The sequence below is a fragment of the Entelurus aequoreus genome, linkage group LG05 (genome assembly GCF_033978785.1).
Source record: "Entelurus aequoreus isolate RoL-2023_Sb linkage group LG05, RoL_Eaeq_v1.1, whole genome shotgun sequence".
Taxonomy (NCBI): Eukaryota; Metazoa; Chordata; class Actinopteri; order Syngnathiformes; family Syngnathidae; genus Entelurus; species Entelurus aequoreus.
Genome location: NC_084735.1, coordinates 5,632,353 through 5,649,852, shown reverse-complemented (window position 1 = coordinate 5,649,852; position 17,500 = coordinate 5,632,353). Strand labels below are relative to the sequence as shown.

The following is a 17,500-nucleotide window of genomic DNA, read 5'->3' as shown; positions in this document are numbered from 1 at the left end:
CGGTGATGTCCTTGAGGTGGGGCAGGACCAAGCGCTCAAAGGACTTCATGACCACAGACGTCAGCGCGACCAGCCTGTAGTCATTTAGTCCTGTGATCCGTGCTTTCTTGGGGACAGGGACAATGGTAGAGGTCTTAAAGCAGGACGGCACGCGGCATAGCTCCAGAGAGGTGTTAAAAATGTCACAACACACAAGATGAGGAGAAGTCCTTGTTCCTTCTCATCAGCAACGCTAGCTCGTCCATCTTGTTGGCAAGTGAGCGGACGTTGGAGAGGAAGATGCCTGGTAGAGGCGTGCGTAATCCCCGTCCGCGAAGACGGACAAGTGCGCCCGCTCTCTTTCCTCGTCGATGCGGTTTCCCTCTTTTGATCGCAGAATGGACCAAATCCGCAGCTGACGCTAAGATGACCGGTAACAAGTCCATAGGGATGGTGGATCTGATGTTCAGTAGCTCTTCACGGGTGTAAGAGCACCCGGAAACACAATTTATGTACAAAAACAAACAAAACCTATTCCTCAACTTTATCAGTATTTATTGCCACCTTTCCCAACTTCTTTGTCACGTGTTGCCATCAAATTCTAAGTTAATGATTATTTGCAAAAAAAAAAAAAAAAAAGTTTATGAGTTTGAACATCAAATATGTTGTCTTTGTTTTTGATTGATTGATTGAGACTTTTATTAAGTAGATTGCACAGTGAAGTACATATTCCGTACAATTGACCACTAAATGGTAACACCCCAATAAGTTTTTCAACTTGTTTAAGTCGGGGTCCACTTAAATTGATTCAGAAACAGATATATACTATCATATATACCAGTGGTCCCCAACCACCGGTCCGCGGACCGATTGGTACCGGGCCGCCCAAGAATTTAAAAAAAAAATTTTTTTTTTTTTTTTTTTTTTTTTTTTTTTTTTTTTTTTAATGAAATCAACATAAAAAACACAATATATACATTCTATATCAATATAGATCAATACAGTCTGCAGGGATACAGTCCGTAAGCACACATGATTGTATTTATTTATGTAAAAATAAATAAAAAATATTTATTTTTTTTTAATTTTTTTTAATGAAATCAACATAAAAAACACAATATATACATTCTATATCAATATAGATCAATACAGCCTGCAGGGATACAGTCCGTAAGCACACATGATTGTATTTATTTATGTAAAAAAATAATAATAATAATAATTTTTTTTAAATTTTTTTTTTATGAAATCAACATAAAAAACACAATATATACATTATATATCAATATAGATCAATACAGCCTGCAGGGATACAGTCCGTAAGCACACATGATTGTATTTACTTATGTAAAAAAATATATATATATATATATATTTTTTTTAAAATACACCCCCCCCCCCCACCGGTCCGTGGGACAAATTTTCAAGCGTTGACCGGTCCGCAGCTACAAAAAGGTTGGGGACCACTGATATATACTATCATCATAATACAGTCATCACATAAGATAATCACATTGAATTATTTACATTATTTACAATCAGGGGTGTGTAGGGGTGGGGGGAGGAGGATATGGACATCAAGTAGTGGACATAGAGAGACAGAGAGAGAGAGAGAGAGAGAGAGAGAGAGAGAGAGAGAGAGAGAGAGAGAGAGAGAGAGAGAGAGAGAGAGAGAGAGATCAGAAGGCATAAGAAAAAGAAAAAGTATCTGCATTTGATTGTTTACATTTGATTATTAGCAATCCGGGGAGGGTGTTAGTTTAGGGTTGTAGCTGCCTGGAGGTGAACTTTTACTGCGGTTTTGAAGGAGGATAGAGATGCCCTTTCTTTTATACCTGTTGGGAGCGCATTCCACATTGATGTGGCATAGAAAGAGAATGAGTTAAGACCTTTGTTAGTTCGGAATCTGGGTTTAACGTGGTTAGTGGAGCACCCCCTGGTGTTGTGGTTATGGCGGTCATTTACGTTAAGGAAGTAGTTTGACATGTACTTCGGTATCAGGGAGGTGTAGCGGATTTTATAGACTAGGCTCGGTGCAAGTTGTTTAACTCTGTCCTCCACCTTGAGCCAGCCCACTTTAGAGAAGTGGGTAGGAGTGAGGTGGGATCTGGGGTGGAGGTCTAGAAGTAACCTGACTAGCTTGTTCTGAGATGTTTGGAGTTTAGATTTGAGGGTTTTGGAGGTGCTAGGGTACCAGGAGGTAGCATATTCAACTGAATATGGCTTGAAAATGATTTGCTAATCATTGTATTCCATTTATATTTACATCTAACACCATTTCCCAACTCATAAGGAAATGGGGTTTGTACATTTACACACACACACACACATGTATTCATAAAAACACACACATATATACATACTGTACATACATACACACACATATATACATATATATACACACACATATATATGTATATACATACATACACACACTTATATATGCATACATACACACACATATATACATATACACATATATATACATGTATACATATATATACATAAATACACACATATATACATACACACACATATCTACATATATATACATGTATACATATATATACATAAATACACACATATATACATACACACACATATCTACATATATATACATATATACACATACTGTATATACATAAATACACACACAGATATATATATGTGTATTCATACAAGCTAAAATACTAAATATTTCATTGCCCCTGCTAGCATCAGCACTTCATGTTCACCAACACAGACGTCATAACTCCATCAAAGCTGACACTTTGTGATTCATACACAGCAGCAACACTTGGAAGCAGGATGAGGGGAAAGAGGAACGATATCGTAAATATATCATAAGTATAAAATGTGTTTAACTCTCACTTTAGCATCTTGTTGCACACAACTGTGGTGCCTTCAAGGACCCTTGAGTAAAGTTGGAAACAGAGACGTCACGAGTTATGAAAGACAGGTACTAGTAAAAGTCATAATCATCATTTATTGTAACAAAGTTGGGGTCCTTGGCCTGGAAAAGCTCCATTTAGGGGTTTTAAAAATATCTGAGGAAGTCTTTAGCGCCCGAATAAGACTAAATGAGCCAGGGATTTGAACGCTGGATGGGGAAATAATTATTGATAAAATTAAAAGATTATTAATAATTAATACTGTACTTCCTGGTTATCATGTGCTGCTTTACAAACAGGAGGTCAATATTTATTATCAAGCATCATTCAAGGCAACTTCAGGTGTGCATGATGTCATAGTTTATACAATAAAATGTCATATTTTATACAATAAAATATCATATTTTATACAATAAAATATCATAGTTTATACAATAAAACGTCATATTTTATACAATAAAATGTCATATTTTATACAATAAAATATCATAGTTTATACAATAAAATGTCATATTGTATAAAATAAAAAATGTCATATTCTATACAATAAAACATCATATTTTATACAATAAAATGTAATATTTTATACAATAAAAAATGTCATATTTTATACAATAAAACGTCATATTTTATACAATAAAGTGTAATATTTTATACAATAAAATTTCATATTTTATACAATAAAATGTCATATTTTATAAAATAAAATGTCATATTTTATACAATAAAATATCATAGTTCATACAATAAAATGTCATATTTTATGCAATAAAGGGTCATATACTTATACAATAAAATGTCATATTGTATAAAATAAAAAATGTCAGATTTTATACAATAAAACGTCATATTTTATACAATAAAATGTCATATTTTATACAATAAAAAATGTCATATTTTATACAATAAAACGTCATATTTTATACAATAAAGTGTCATATTTTATACAATAAAGTGTCATATACTGACACAATAAAATGTCATATTTTATACAATAAAATGTCATATTGTATAAAATAAAAAATGTCATATTTTATACAATAAAACGTCATATTTTATACAATAAAATGTCATATTTTGTACAATAAAAAATTTCATATTTTATATATTAAAACGTCATATTTTATACAATAAAACATCATATTTTATACAATAAAATGTCATATTTTATACAATAAAATGTCATATTGTACACAATAAAGTGTCATATTTTATACAATAAAACGTCATATTTTATACAATAAAACGTCATATTTTATACAATAAAATGTCATATTTTATACAATAAATTGTCATATTTTATACAATAAAACTTCATATTTTATACAATAAAATATCATATTTTATACAATAAAATATCATATTTTATACAATAAAATGTCATATTTTATACAATAAATCGTCATATTTTATACAATAAAATGTCATATTTTATACAATAAAGTGTCATATTTTATACAATAAAATGTCATATTGTATACAATAAAGTGTCATATACTTATACAATAAAATGTCATATTTTACACAATAAAGTGTCATATTTTATACAATAAGGTGTCATATTTTGTACAGTAAAGTGTCATATTTTGTACAATACAGTGTCATATTTTATACAATAAGGTGTCATATTTTGTACAATAAAGTGTCATATTTTGTACAATAAAGTGTCATATTTTATACAATAAAATGTCATATTTTATACAATAAAACGTCATATTTTGTACGATAAAGTGTCATATTTTATACAATAAAGTGTCATATTTTATACAATAAGGTGTCATATTTTGTACAATAAAGTGTCGTATTTTGTACAATAAAGTGTCATATTTTATACAATAAGGTGTCATATTTTGTACAATAAAGTGTCATATTTTATACAATAAGGTGTCATATTTTGTACAATAAAGTGTCACATTTTGTACAATAAAGTGTCATAATTTATACAATAAAATGTCATATTTTATACAATAAGGTGTCATATTTTGTACAATGAAGTGTCGTATTTTGTACAATAAGGTGTCATATTTTGTACAATAAGGTGTCATATTTTGTACAATAAAGTGTCATATTTTATACAATAAAATGTCATATTTTGTACAATAAGGTGTCAGATTTTGCACAATAAAGCGTCGTATTTTGCACAATAAGGTGTCATATTTTGTACAATAATATGTCATATTTTATACAATAAAAACACCGTTCATGTTTGAAAAAGACAAATGACGGCAATATTTAATCATGTAAACATAAGCAGTGTCACGTGATGTAAGCTACCACAATAATCATAATATTAACGATAACAATAATAAGAAATATCAAAGGCTAAAATGAGGCTATAGAAAAGTGGTCAAAGTTGTGTTTGGAAGAAGTTGTCAGGCCACGCCCCCACTCCCACATGCGGAAGTAGCAGGCACGCCCACCTTCCCTCGGGGCAAGGAAACTCTACTTTTGTGTCCAAAATGTCTCCAAACATATAATATGATCGAACATCAAATTAAATATGATCGAACATCAAATTAAATATGATCGAACACCAAATTAATCCTTTCTTAATCCAACAATGACTTTTTTGTGCGTGACTTTGACTCGACGTGAGGAGCAGCAACACACACACACACACACACACACACACACACACACACACACACACACACACACACACACACACACACACACACACACACACACACACACACACACACACACACACACACACACAAACACGCACACACACACGCACACACACACACGCACGCACACACACACCTACACAAACAAACACACGCACACGCACGCACGCACGCGGCTTCTTACCGAACAGATCGGAATGGTCCATGGCTTCACCTTCCGGTAGCGGACATTCCCGCCACGACAGCCCGCAGGAGTGGAGGTGAAGTGGGAGGTGCCACACGGTCACGTGACAGCCCGCAGGAGTGGAGGTGAAGTGGGAGGTGCCACACGGTCACGTGACAGCCTGCAGGAGTGGAGGTGAAGTGGGAGGTGCCACACGGTCACGTGACGGCAGCACAGCGACACCTGCTGGTCAGACACCTGCGTGCACTCCGACTGACGATGGACGTCACGCGACACGGGATCTCACGCACCTGTCGGGAAGTGACGTCACAGAAGTCACGTGTTCTGCCAATCAGTGACTGGAGTCACACCTGGTCCGCAGGTCACTGAGTCACACCTGGTCTCACTTGCGGTCTACAGTCCCAGTCGAAGTCGAAGTTTAAGTCGAAGTCGAAGTTTAAGTCGAAGTCGAACTTTAAGTCTGAGTCTAAGTCTAAGTCTAGGTCTGAGTCTAAGTCGGAGTCTAAGTCGGAGTCTAAGTCTAGGTCTGAGTCTAAGTCGGAGTCTAAGTCGGAGTTAAAGTCTGAGCGTGTGACCATGAAGAAGAAGCACCTCATCCTTGTGAGTACCACACCACACACTACACACTTGGTGTCTAAGTCTAAGTCTGAGTCTTAGTCTGAGTCTGAGTTTAGGTCTAAGTCTAAATCTGAGTTTAGGTCTGAGTCTAAGTCTGAGTCTGAGTCTAAGTCTGAGTCTAAGTCTAAATCTGAGTTTAAGTCTGAGTCTAAGTCTGAGTCTGAGTTTAGGTCTGAGTCTAAGTCTGAGTCTGAGTTTAGGTCTGAGTCTAAATCTGAGTCTGAGTTTAGGTCTGAGTCTAAGTCTAAATCTGAGTTTAAGTCTGAGTCTAAGTCTGAGTCTGAGTTTAAGTCTAAATCTGAGTTTAAGTCTGAGTCTAAGTCTGAGTCTGAGTTTATGTCTAAGTCTAAGTCTAAATCTGAGTTTAAGTCTGAGTCTAAGTCTAAATCTGAGTATAAGTCTGAGTCTAAGTCTGAGTCTGAGTTTATGTCTAAGTCTAAGTCTAAATCGGAGTTTAGGTCTGAGTCTAAGTCTAAATCTGAGTTTAAGTCTGAGTCTAAGTCTAAATCTGAGTTTAGGTCTAAGTCTAAGTCTAAATCTGAGTTTAGGTCTGAGTCTAAGTCTAAATCTGAGTTTAAGTCTGCGTCTGAGTTTAGGTCTGAGTCTAAGTCTGAGTCTGAGTTTAGGTCTGAGTCTAAGTCTGAGTCTGAGTTTAAGTCTGAGTCTAAGTCTGAGTCTGAGTTTAGGTCTGAGTATAAGTCTAAATCTGAGTTTAAGTCTGAGTCTAAGTCTGAGTCTGAGTTTAGGTCTGAGTCTAAGTCTGAGTCTGAGTTTAGGTCTAATTCTAAGTCTGAGTCTGAGTTTAGGTCTAATTCTAAGTCTGAGTCTGAGTTTAGGTCTGAGTCTAAGTCTGAGTCTGAGTTTATGTCTGAGTCTAAGTCTAAATCTGAGTTTAGGTCTGAGTCTAAGTCTAAATCTGAGTTTAAGTCTGAGTCTAAGTCTGAGTCTGAGTTTAGGTCTGAGTCTAAGTCTGAGTCTGAATTTAGGTCTGAGTCTAAGTCCAAGTCTAAATCTACACACTACACAACACACTACACAACACGCACTACACAACACACACTACACAACACATGCTACACAACACACACTACACAACACACGCTACACAACACACACTACACAACACATGCTATACAACACATGCTACACAACACACACTACACAACACATGCTACACAACACATGCTACACAACACACACTACACAACACATGCTACACAACACACACTACACAACACACACTACACAACACATGCTACACAACACCTGCTACACAACACATGCTACACAACACACACTACACAACACACGCTACACAACACATGCTACACAACACACACTACACAACACATGCTACACAACACATGCTACACAACACATGCTACACAACACACGCTACACAACACATGCTACACAACACATGCTACACAACACATGCTACACAACACACACTACACAACACATGCTACACAACACATGCTACACAACACATGCTACACAACACACACTACACAACACACACTACACAACACATGCTACACAACACATGCTACACAACACATGCTACACAACACACACTACACAACACATGCTACACAACACATGCTACACAACACACACTACACAACACATGCTACACAACACATGCTACACAACACACACTACACAACACATGCTACACAACACACACTACACAACACACACTACACAACACATGCTACACAACACATGCTACACAACACATGCTACACAACACACTCTACACAACACATGCTACACAACACATGCTACACAACACATGCTACACAACACACACTACACAACACATGCTACACAACACACACTACACAACACATGCTACACAACACACACTACACAACACAACACATGCTACACAACACATGCTACACAACACATGCTACACAACACACACTACACAACACACACTACACAACACATGCTACACAACACATGCTACACAACACACACTACACAACACATGCTACACAACACACACTACACAACACAACACACACTACACAACACATGCTACACAACACATGCTACACAACACACACTACACAACACATGCTACACAACACATGCTACACAACACACACTACACAACACATGCTACACAACACATGCTACACAACAGATGCTACACAACACACACTACACAACACATGCTACACAACACATGCTACACAACACATGCTACACAACACACACTACATTATTAGACTGTGACTTCCTTGTGTTGACATTGAAAAGTGAAGTTTCCAGTAAGTAGAGATAAGAAGTTGCAATTGTTGCTTGTAGTGCAGATCAAAGATCAATAAGGTGCAGATATAAATCAATAGATGACAATATATTGCAGCTTTATCTTATATTGTCTTTATATTCCAGCCACTTCATTATTATTATGATGCCTTCAAGAGTCTTATGTACATTATTATTATGATGCCTTCAAGAGTCTTATGTACATTATTATCATGATGCCTTCAAGAGTCTTATGTACATTATTATTATGATGCCTTCAAGAGTCTTATGTACATTATTATCATGATGCCTTCAAGAGTCTTATGTACATTATTATTATGATGCCTTCAAGAGTCTTATGTACATTATTATCATGATGCCTTCAAGAGTCTTATGTACATTATTATCATGATGCCTTCAAGAGTCTTATGTACATTATTATCATGATGCCTTCAAGAGTCTTATGTACATTATTATTATGATGCCTTCAAGAGTTTCATGTACATTATTATTATGATGCCTTCAAGAGTCTTATGTACATTATTATCATGATGCCTTCAAGAGTCTTATGTACATTATTATTATGATGCCTTCAAGAGTCTTATGTACATTATTATCATGATGCCTTCAAGAGTCTTATGTACATTATTATTATGATGCCTTCAAGAGTCTTATGTACATTATTATCATGATGCCTTCAAGAGTCTTATGTACATTATTATTATGATGCCTTCAAGAGTCTTATGTACATTATTATGATGATGCCTTCAAGAGTCTTATGTACATTATTATATGATGCCTTCAAGAGTCTTATGTACATTATTATATGATGCCTTCAAGAGTCTTATGTACATTATTATTATGATGCCTTCAAGAGTCTTATGTACATTATTATCATGATGCCTTCAAGAGTCTTATGTACATTATTATCATGATGCCTTCAAGAGTCTTATGTACATTATTATTATGATGCCTTCAAGAGTCTTATGTACATTATTATTATGATGCCTTCAAGAGTCTTATGTACATTATTATTATGATGCCTTCAAGAGTCTTATGTACATTATTATTATGATGCCTTCAAGAGTGTTATGTACATTATTATCATGATGCCTTCAAGAGTCTTATGTACATTATTATTATGATGCCCTCAAGAGTCTTATGTACATTATTATCATGATGCCTTCAAGAGTCTTATGTACATTATTATCATGATGCCTTCAAGAGTCTTATGTACATTATTATTATGATGCCTTCAAGAGTCTTATGTACATTATTATTATGATGCCTTCAAGAGTCTTATGTACATTATTATCATGATGCCTTCAAGAGTCTTATGTACATTATTATTATGATGCCTTCAAGAGTCGTATGTACATTATTATCATGATGCCTTCAAGAGTCTTATGTACATTATTATTATGATGCCTTCAAGAGTCTTATGTACATTATTATTATGATGCCTTCAAGAGTCTTATGGCCTGAGGGAAGAAGCTGTTACAGAACCTGGAGGTTTTGCTTCGGAAGCTGCGGAACCTCTTTCTAGAGTCCAGCAGTGAAAACAGTCCTTGGTGGGGGTGGGAGGAGTCTCTGCAGATTTTCTGAGCCCTGGTCAGGCAGCGGCTTTTTGCCATCGCCTGGATAGGAGGAAGAGGAGTCCTGATGATGTTTTCCGCCGTCCTCACCATTCTCTGGAGAGACTTCCAGTCCGAGGCACTGAATGCTCCAGTCCAGACAGATGCAGGTGGTCTCTATAGTGCCTCTGTAGAACGTGGTGAGAATGGGGGGGAGGGAGCTATGCTCTTTTCATCCCACGCAAGAAGTGCATGCGCTGCTGAGCTCTTGTAGAGCTCCGGTGTGTAGGGACCAGGTCATATTGTCAGTTATCTGCACCCCCAGGAACTTGGTGCTGCTTACCATCTCCACCGCTGTGCCGTTGATGAAGAGTGGAGTGTGGCTGGACTGGTGCTTCCTGATGTCAACGATGATCTCCTTGGTCTTGTCGACGTTCAGGACCAGGTTGTTGGTTCTGCACCAGTCAACCAGATGTTTCACCTCCTCCCTGTAGTCCATGTGGTTGTTGTCACGGATGAGGCCTGGCGCAGCAGTCATGGGTCATCAACGTGGACTCAGGACGCAGCCCTGGGGGGAGCCGGTGCTCAGAGGGATGGCACTGGAGGTGTTGTTGCCCACTCTCACAGATTGGGGTCTGTCCGCGAGGAAGTCAAGCAGCCAGTTGCAAAGGGGGGTACTGAATCCAAGGTTTGCTCACCAAGTGCTGCGGGATGATGGTGTTGAATGCTGAGCTGAAGTCCAGAAACAACATCCGCACGTGTGTGTCCTTTCCTTCCAGATGTTCTAAGCTCAGGTGGAGTGCAGAGGAGATGGCCTCCTCTGTGGAGCGGTTAGGGCGATAAGCAAACTGGTATGGGTGGAATGTGGGGGGAAGTCTGGAGACAATATATTCCTTTACCAGCCTCTCCAAGCACTTCATTATGATGGGGGTGAGTGCCACGGGGCGGTAGATAGATAGATAGATAGATAGATAGATAGTACTTCATTGATTCCTTCGGGAGGAGATTGTGGGGTTTTTAGGTACTGGAATGATTGCGGCCGTCTTAAAACATGATGGTACCACAGCCTGTGTCAGCCAGATGTTGAAGATGTCTGTGAGAACCCCAGCCAGCTGGTCTGCACATCCCTTAAGCACCTTGCCCGGAATGTCATCCGGTCCCGCTGCTTTCCGGGGGTTCACTCTCCTCAGGGTTCTCCGGACATCCGCTGTGTCCAGGTTGAGCGGCTGCTCATCAGGGCGAGGGATGGACTTCCTCGCCGGAGTGGTGTTAAGTGCCTCAAACCTCGCAAGGTGGTTGTTGAGGTCGTTCAGAAAGCCGATGCTGTTGTCACAGGGACAGGAGGCAGCTTTATAGTCCGTGATGACCCGTATGCCCTGCCACATTCCTCTAGTGTTATATACAGTTTTATAGTCCGTGATGACCCGTATGCCCTGCCACATTCCTCTAGTGTTATATACAGCTTTATAGTCCGTGATGACCTGTATTCGTGGGGTTCTCCAAGAAGTCCTGCACTTTCTGACTGTGAGCACGCTTTGCAACCTTAATGGCACAGTTCAGGTTCAGGTTCAGGTTAGCTCTGGCTGATTTTAATGCCACCATGTCGCCAGACTTCAAAACCTTGTTCCGACAACACAACACATACTACATTATACACACACTACACAGTACACACACTACACAGTACACACACTACACACAGTACACACAGTTGGAGTTGTCCCTGGGAGGCTGGAGCCTACCCTAGCTGATGCAGTTTGAGGGGCGGGATCATGCTAATGCTAATGCTAGCATACTTTTTCACAGTTTGGCGTCTTGGCCGTGTCCGTTGTGACTCTGATCCTGGGACTGGGACTGGGACTGGGACTGGACCTGCAAACTTGTCGAAAGCAAGGTGCCCTCACACTCAGGTGGTGTTGCCATGGCGACACAGGATGACTCAATACCTGCTGACTCAGCGTGACTCACAAGCACCTTTCCAGTGTTTTCCACAGAGCAAACTCCAAAAGTCTTCCAGGGGCGCGGGAAACACACCTGTCACACCTGTCACCCTCGTCACACCTGTCACACCTGTCACACCTGTCACCCTCGTCACACCTGTCACACCTGTCACACCTGTCACCCTCGTCACACCTGTCACACCTGTCACACCTGTCACCCTCGTCACACCTGTCACACCTGTCACACCTGTCACCCTCGTCACACCTGTCACACCTGTCACACCTGTCACCCTCGTCACACCTGTCACACCTGTCACACCTGTCACCCTCGTCACACCTGTCACACCTGTCACACCTGTCACCCTCGTCACACCTGTCACACCTGTCACCCTCGTCACACCTGTCACACCTGTCACACCTGTCACCCTCGTCACACCTGTCACACCTGTCACCCTCGTCACACCTGTCACACCTGTCACCCTCGTCACACCTGTCACACCTGTCACCCTCGTCACACCTGTCACACCTGTCACCCTCGTCACACCTGTCACACCTGTCACACCTGTCACCCTCGTCACACCTGTCACACCTGTCACACCTGTCACCCTCGTCACACCTGTCACACCTGTCACCCTCGTCACACCTGTCAAACTTATCACACCTGTCACACCTGTTACCCTCGTCAAACTTGTCACACCTGTCACTCTCGTCACACCTGTCACACCTGTCACCCTCGTCACACCTGTCACACCTGTCACCCTCGTCACACCTGTCACACCTGTCACCCTCGTCACACCTGTCACCCTCGTCACACCTGTCACACCTGTCACCCTTGTCACACCTGTCACACCTGTCACACCGTCACCCTTGTCACACCTGTCACACGTCACCCTTGTCACACCTGTCACACCTGTCACCCACATCACACCTGTCACAGCTGTCACCCTCGTCACACCTGTCACAGCTGTCACCCTCACCACACCTGTCACAGCTGTTACCCTCGTCACACCTGTCACAGCATCACCCTCGTCACACCTGTCACCCTCATCACACCTGTCACTCTCATCACACCTGTCACACCTGTCACCGTCATCACACCCGTCACACCTGTCACCCTCGTCACACCCGTCACACCTGTCACTCTCATCACACCTGTCACAGCTGTCACCCTCGTCACACCTGTCACACCTGTCACACCTGTCACCCTCGTCACACCTGTCACACCTGTCACCCTCGTCACACCTGTCACACCTGTCACACCTGTCACCCTCGTCACACCTGTCACACCTGTCACACCTGTCACACCTGTCACCCTCGTCACACCTGTCACACCTGTCACCCTCGTCACACCTGTCACACCTGTCACCCTCGTCACACCTGTCACACCTGTCACCCTCGTCACACCTGTCACACCTGTCACCCTCGTCACACCTGTCACACCTGTCACACCTGTCACCCTCGTCACACCTGTCACACCTGTCACACCTGTCACCCTCGTCACACCTGTCACACCTGTCACCCTCGTCACACCTGTCAAACTTATCACACCTGTCACACCTGTTACCCTCGTCAAACTTGTCACACCTGTCACTCTCGTCACACCTGTCACACCTGTCACCCTCGTCACACCTGTCACACCTGTCACCCTCGTCACACCTGTCACACCTGTCACACCTGTCACCCTCATCACACCTGTCACACCTGTCACCCTCGTCACACCTGTCACCCTCGTCACACCTGTCACACCTGTCACACCGTCACCCTTGTCACACCTGTCACACCGTCACCCTTGTCACACCTGTCACACCTGTCACCCACATCACACCTGTCACAGCTGTCACCCTCGTCACACCTGTCACAGCTGTCACCCTCACCACACCTGTCACAGCTGTCACCCTCGTCACACCTGTCACAGCATCACCCTCGTCACACCTGTCACCCTCATCACACCTGTCACTCTCATCACACCTGTCACACCTGTCACCCTCATCACACCCGTCACACCTGTCACCCTCGTCACACCCGTCACACCTGTCACTCTCATCACACCTGTCACAGCTGTCACCTTCGTCACACCTGTCACACCGTCACCCTCGTCAGACCTGTCACACCTGTCACCCACGTCAGACCCGTCACACCGGTCACCCTCATCAGACCCGTCACACCTGTCACCCTCGTCACACCTGTCACCCTTGTCACACCTGTCACACTAGTCACCCTTGTCACCCTCGTCACACTAAGTCACCCCTGTCACACTTGTCACACCGTTACACCTGTCACCCTCGTCACACCTGTCACACTGTTACACCTGTCACCCTCATCACAACTGTCACACCGTTACACCTATCGCACCTGTCACACCTGTCACCCTCGTCATACCTGTCACACCTGTCACCCTCGTCACACCTGTCACACCTGTCACCCTCGTCACACCCGTCACCCTTGTCACAACTGTCACACCGTTACACCTGTCACCCTCGTCACAACTGTCACACTGTTACACCTGTCACCCTCGTCACACCTGTCACACTGTTACACCTGTCACCCTCGTCACAACTGTCACACTGTTACACCGATCGCACCTGTCACACCTGTCACCCCCCTGACCCAATCACACTTGTCACCCCCGTCACCCAATCACACTTGTCACCCGCGTCACACCTGTCACACCCGTCACCCCAACATACCCTCCCCCCGTCACACCCGTAGCCCCACCATAACAGTCACACCCATCACATCGTCCCCTGTCATGCCTTAATTGGTGTTGTCACCTCCCAGTGGCGCCGCAGACGTCATGCCGCGGTCGCTGCTACCAGCCGTATGACGACGCCACACCTGGCTGCAGATGTGACAGCGGCTGCGGCGCCGTCGGCAGCTGTTGCCATGACTACCACGACCTCTGCACCGCCCCCAGTGAGTGCGCCGCTGCGTGCCGCCCGACCTCGTAGCAAGTTGGCTAACAGAGAAGGTGTCACCTGCACGCAGGTGAACTGTGGGAGTGCACCAGGCTGCGCTGCGGCGAGGCGAGGCTGCCGACCAGCAGGTGTCACTGTTCTGGCGACTGCATGTCCGCACACGACTGCTGCACCAACTACCAGCATGTTTGCCTGGGTGAGACGCCGCAATGCATTGTGGGTAGGTGACCACGACCCTGACCGCTTGTCCTCTGTCTTCTCAGGACAACCAGAGTGGGTGGAGGACCAGTGTGACGACCTGTCACGCCCCTCCTGTCCACCAGGGTACCAGCGACACTCCGCCCCCTGCAGGTGCCTGCTGATTGCAAGTAACTCCGCCCATCTTCTGCTCGCAGCTTCAAGCAGCAGCCGCTTCTTCTGGTCTCGCTGGACGGCCTGCGAGCGGACTACCTGCAGACCTGGAGCGCCCTCATGCCCGTGTTGACCAAACTCGGTGAGTCTCCGTCCGCCTAAAAGTTCTTGCTTTGAGTCCACCTTAAGATGCCAAGTTGTGTTAGCAACGTTAGCTTCACTGACGCTAGCTGGGGTAGACTCCAGCTGTGACAGGAAGCTGTCTTCTTTCAGGGACGTGTGGGACGTCAACTTCATTCATGCAAGCGGCTTTTCCCAGCAAGACCTTTCCTAACCACTACACCATCGTGACGGCAAGTATCCTCCACCCACATGCCCAGCTCATTGGGGACTAAGCCACACCCCTTCACGCCTCACAGGGTCTGTACCCCGAGTCCAACGGTTTGATCGACAACGTCATGTACGATCCCGTGATGGACGCCATCTTCACTTTGTCCGGTCCGGAGAAGGACAACCCGGACTGGTACTTGGGACAACCGGTGAGTTGTGTCCTTGAGGACGGGTCACATGACCAGAAGTAACATTCGCTTTCCCCCGCAGATTTGGCATACAGCAAAGTTCCAGGGACTGAAGTCTGGAACCTTCTTCTGGCCGGGGTCTGACGTGAAAATAAACGGCAGCTTCCCGGACGTGTATCGACCTTATGACGGGTACGGGTGTTGTTGGGGTTCCTCAGAGGAAACTCAAGTCCTGTTCATGCGCTTTTTGACTCTCTGCAGGAAAATCCCCTTTGAGGAACGAGTCCTGACGCTGCTCAAGTGGCTTCAGCTGCCGGAGCAGAAGCGGTGGGTGGACCAGACCCGGAACCCGGAAGAACTTGTAGCCACGATGTCACCTCGTGTTCTTCCTCTTCCAGACCCGACTTCTTCACGCTCTACTTGGAAGAGCCCGACAAATCTGGACACAGCTTTGGTCCTGTCAGCGGAGGGGTACGTTGTTGTGCTCTTTCCTGAAACCACGTGGAGCTTTTCTGATCGTCTTATCTCACCTCTCACCCTGGCACCGAGCCAAAGGTTTTATGGGTCTTATCGCTCGCCACGTCCACGTGTGCCCACCTGTGTCCTCCGTCCAACCAGCCACGCACCCGCTCACCTTTTCAACGTCTCCACCACCCCTAGATAACTAGTTATAAACATGTAGAGAACAAGTTAGAAACACGAAGAAAACTAGTTGGAAACACATAGAAAACTAGTTAGAAACACGCCCGTGGGTGTGTCCCGCGGTGCGCTCTGCAGACAATGAGGTGGCAGGAGTGTGAGGTGTAACATGTAACATGTAGATGTAGTGTTGATGTGAGGTGTAACATGTAACATGATGTAGATGTAGTGTTGATGTGAGGTGTAACATGTAACATGATGTAGATGTAGTGTTGATGTGAGGTGTAACATGTAACATGATGTAGATGTAGTGTTGATGTGAGGTGTAACATGTAGCATGATGTAGATGTAGTGTTGATGTGAGGTGTAACATGTAACATGATGTAGATGTAGTGTTGATGTGAGGTATAACATGATGTAGATGTAGTGTTGATGTGAGGTGTAACATGTAACGTGATGTAGATGTAGTGTTGATGTGAGGTGTAACATGTAACATGATGTAGATGTAGTGTTGATGTGAGGTGTAACATGATGTAGATGTAGTGTTGATGTGAGGTGTAACATGATGTAGATGTAGTGTTGATGTGAGGTGTAACATGATGTAGATGTAGTGTTGATGTGAGGTGTAACATGATGTAGATGTAGTGTTGATGTGAGGTGTAACATGATGTAGATGTAGTGTTGATGTGAGGTGTAACATGATGTAGATGTAGTGTTGATGTGAGGTGTAACATGATGTAGATGTAGTGTTGATGTGAGGTGTAACATGATGTAGAAGTAGTGTTGATGTGAGGTGTAACATGATGTAGAAGTAGTGTTGATGTGAGGTGTAACATGTAACATGTAGATGTAGTGTTGATGTGAGGTGTAACATGTAACATGATGTAGATGTAGTGTTGATGTGAGGTGTAACATGATGTAGATGTAGTGTTGATGTGAGGTGTAACATGATGTAGATGTAGTGTTGATGTGAGGTGTAACATGATGTAGATGTAGTGT

The 17,500-nt window shown here is 43.0% G+C and overlaps 2 protein-coding genes across 4 annotated transcripts in view; one reads left to right on the top strand and one right to left on the bottom strand.

The window, feature by feature from the left end:
* The window catches only part of LOC133650057 (F-actin-uncapping protein LRRC16A-like), a 35,978-nt gene extending 30,223 nt beyond the window's left edge, over nt 1-5,755 (bottom strand). For all 3 annotated transcript variants that reach the window (XM_062046848.1, XM_062046849.1, XM_062046850.1), the window contains exon 1: nt 5,685-5,755. In XM_062046848.1, the coding sequence (XP_061902832.1) occupies nt 5,685-5,706 (22 nt within the window). In that variant the 5' untranslated portion in view covers nt 5,707-5,755. The remainder of the gene's footprint in view (nt 1-5,684) is intronic.
* Nucleotides 5,756-6,238: 483 nt separating this feature from the next.
* LOC133649526 (venom phosphodiesterase) overlaps nt 6,239-17,500 on the top strand; it is a 30,423-nt gene continuing 19,161 nt past the window's right edge. Inside the window, exons 1-11 of the mRNA XM_062046115.1 lie at nt 6,239-6,284; nt 11,945-12,032; nt 14,857-14,991; nt 15,064-15,189; nt 15,257-15,317; nt 15,389-15,486; nt 15,618-15,697; nt 15,764-15,883; nt 15,945-16,054; nt 16,124-16,189; nt 16,261-16,333. Coding sequence (XP_061902099.1) covers nt 6,261-6,284; nt 11,945-12,032; nt 14,857-14,991; nt 15,064-15,189; nt 15,257-15,317; nt 15,389-15,486; nt 15,618-15,697; nt 15,764-15,883; nt 15,945-16,054; nt 16,124-16,189; nt 16,261-16,333 — 981 coding nt within the window. The 5' untranslated portion in view covers nt 6,239-6,260. The remainder of the gene's footprint in view (nt 6,285-11,944; nt 12,033-14,856; nt 14,992-15,063; nt 15,190-15,256; nt 15,318-15,388; nt 15,487-15,617; nt 15,698-15,763; nt 15,884-15,944; nt 16,055-16,123; nt 16,190-16,260; nt 16,334-17,500) is intronic.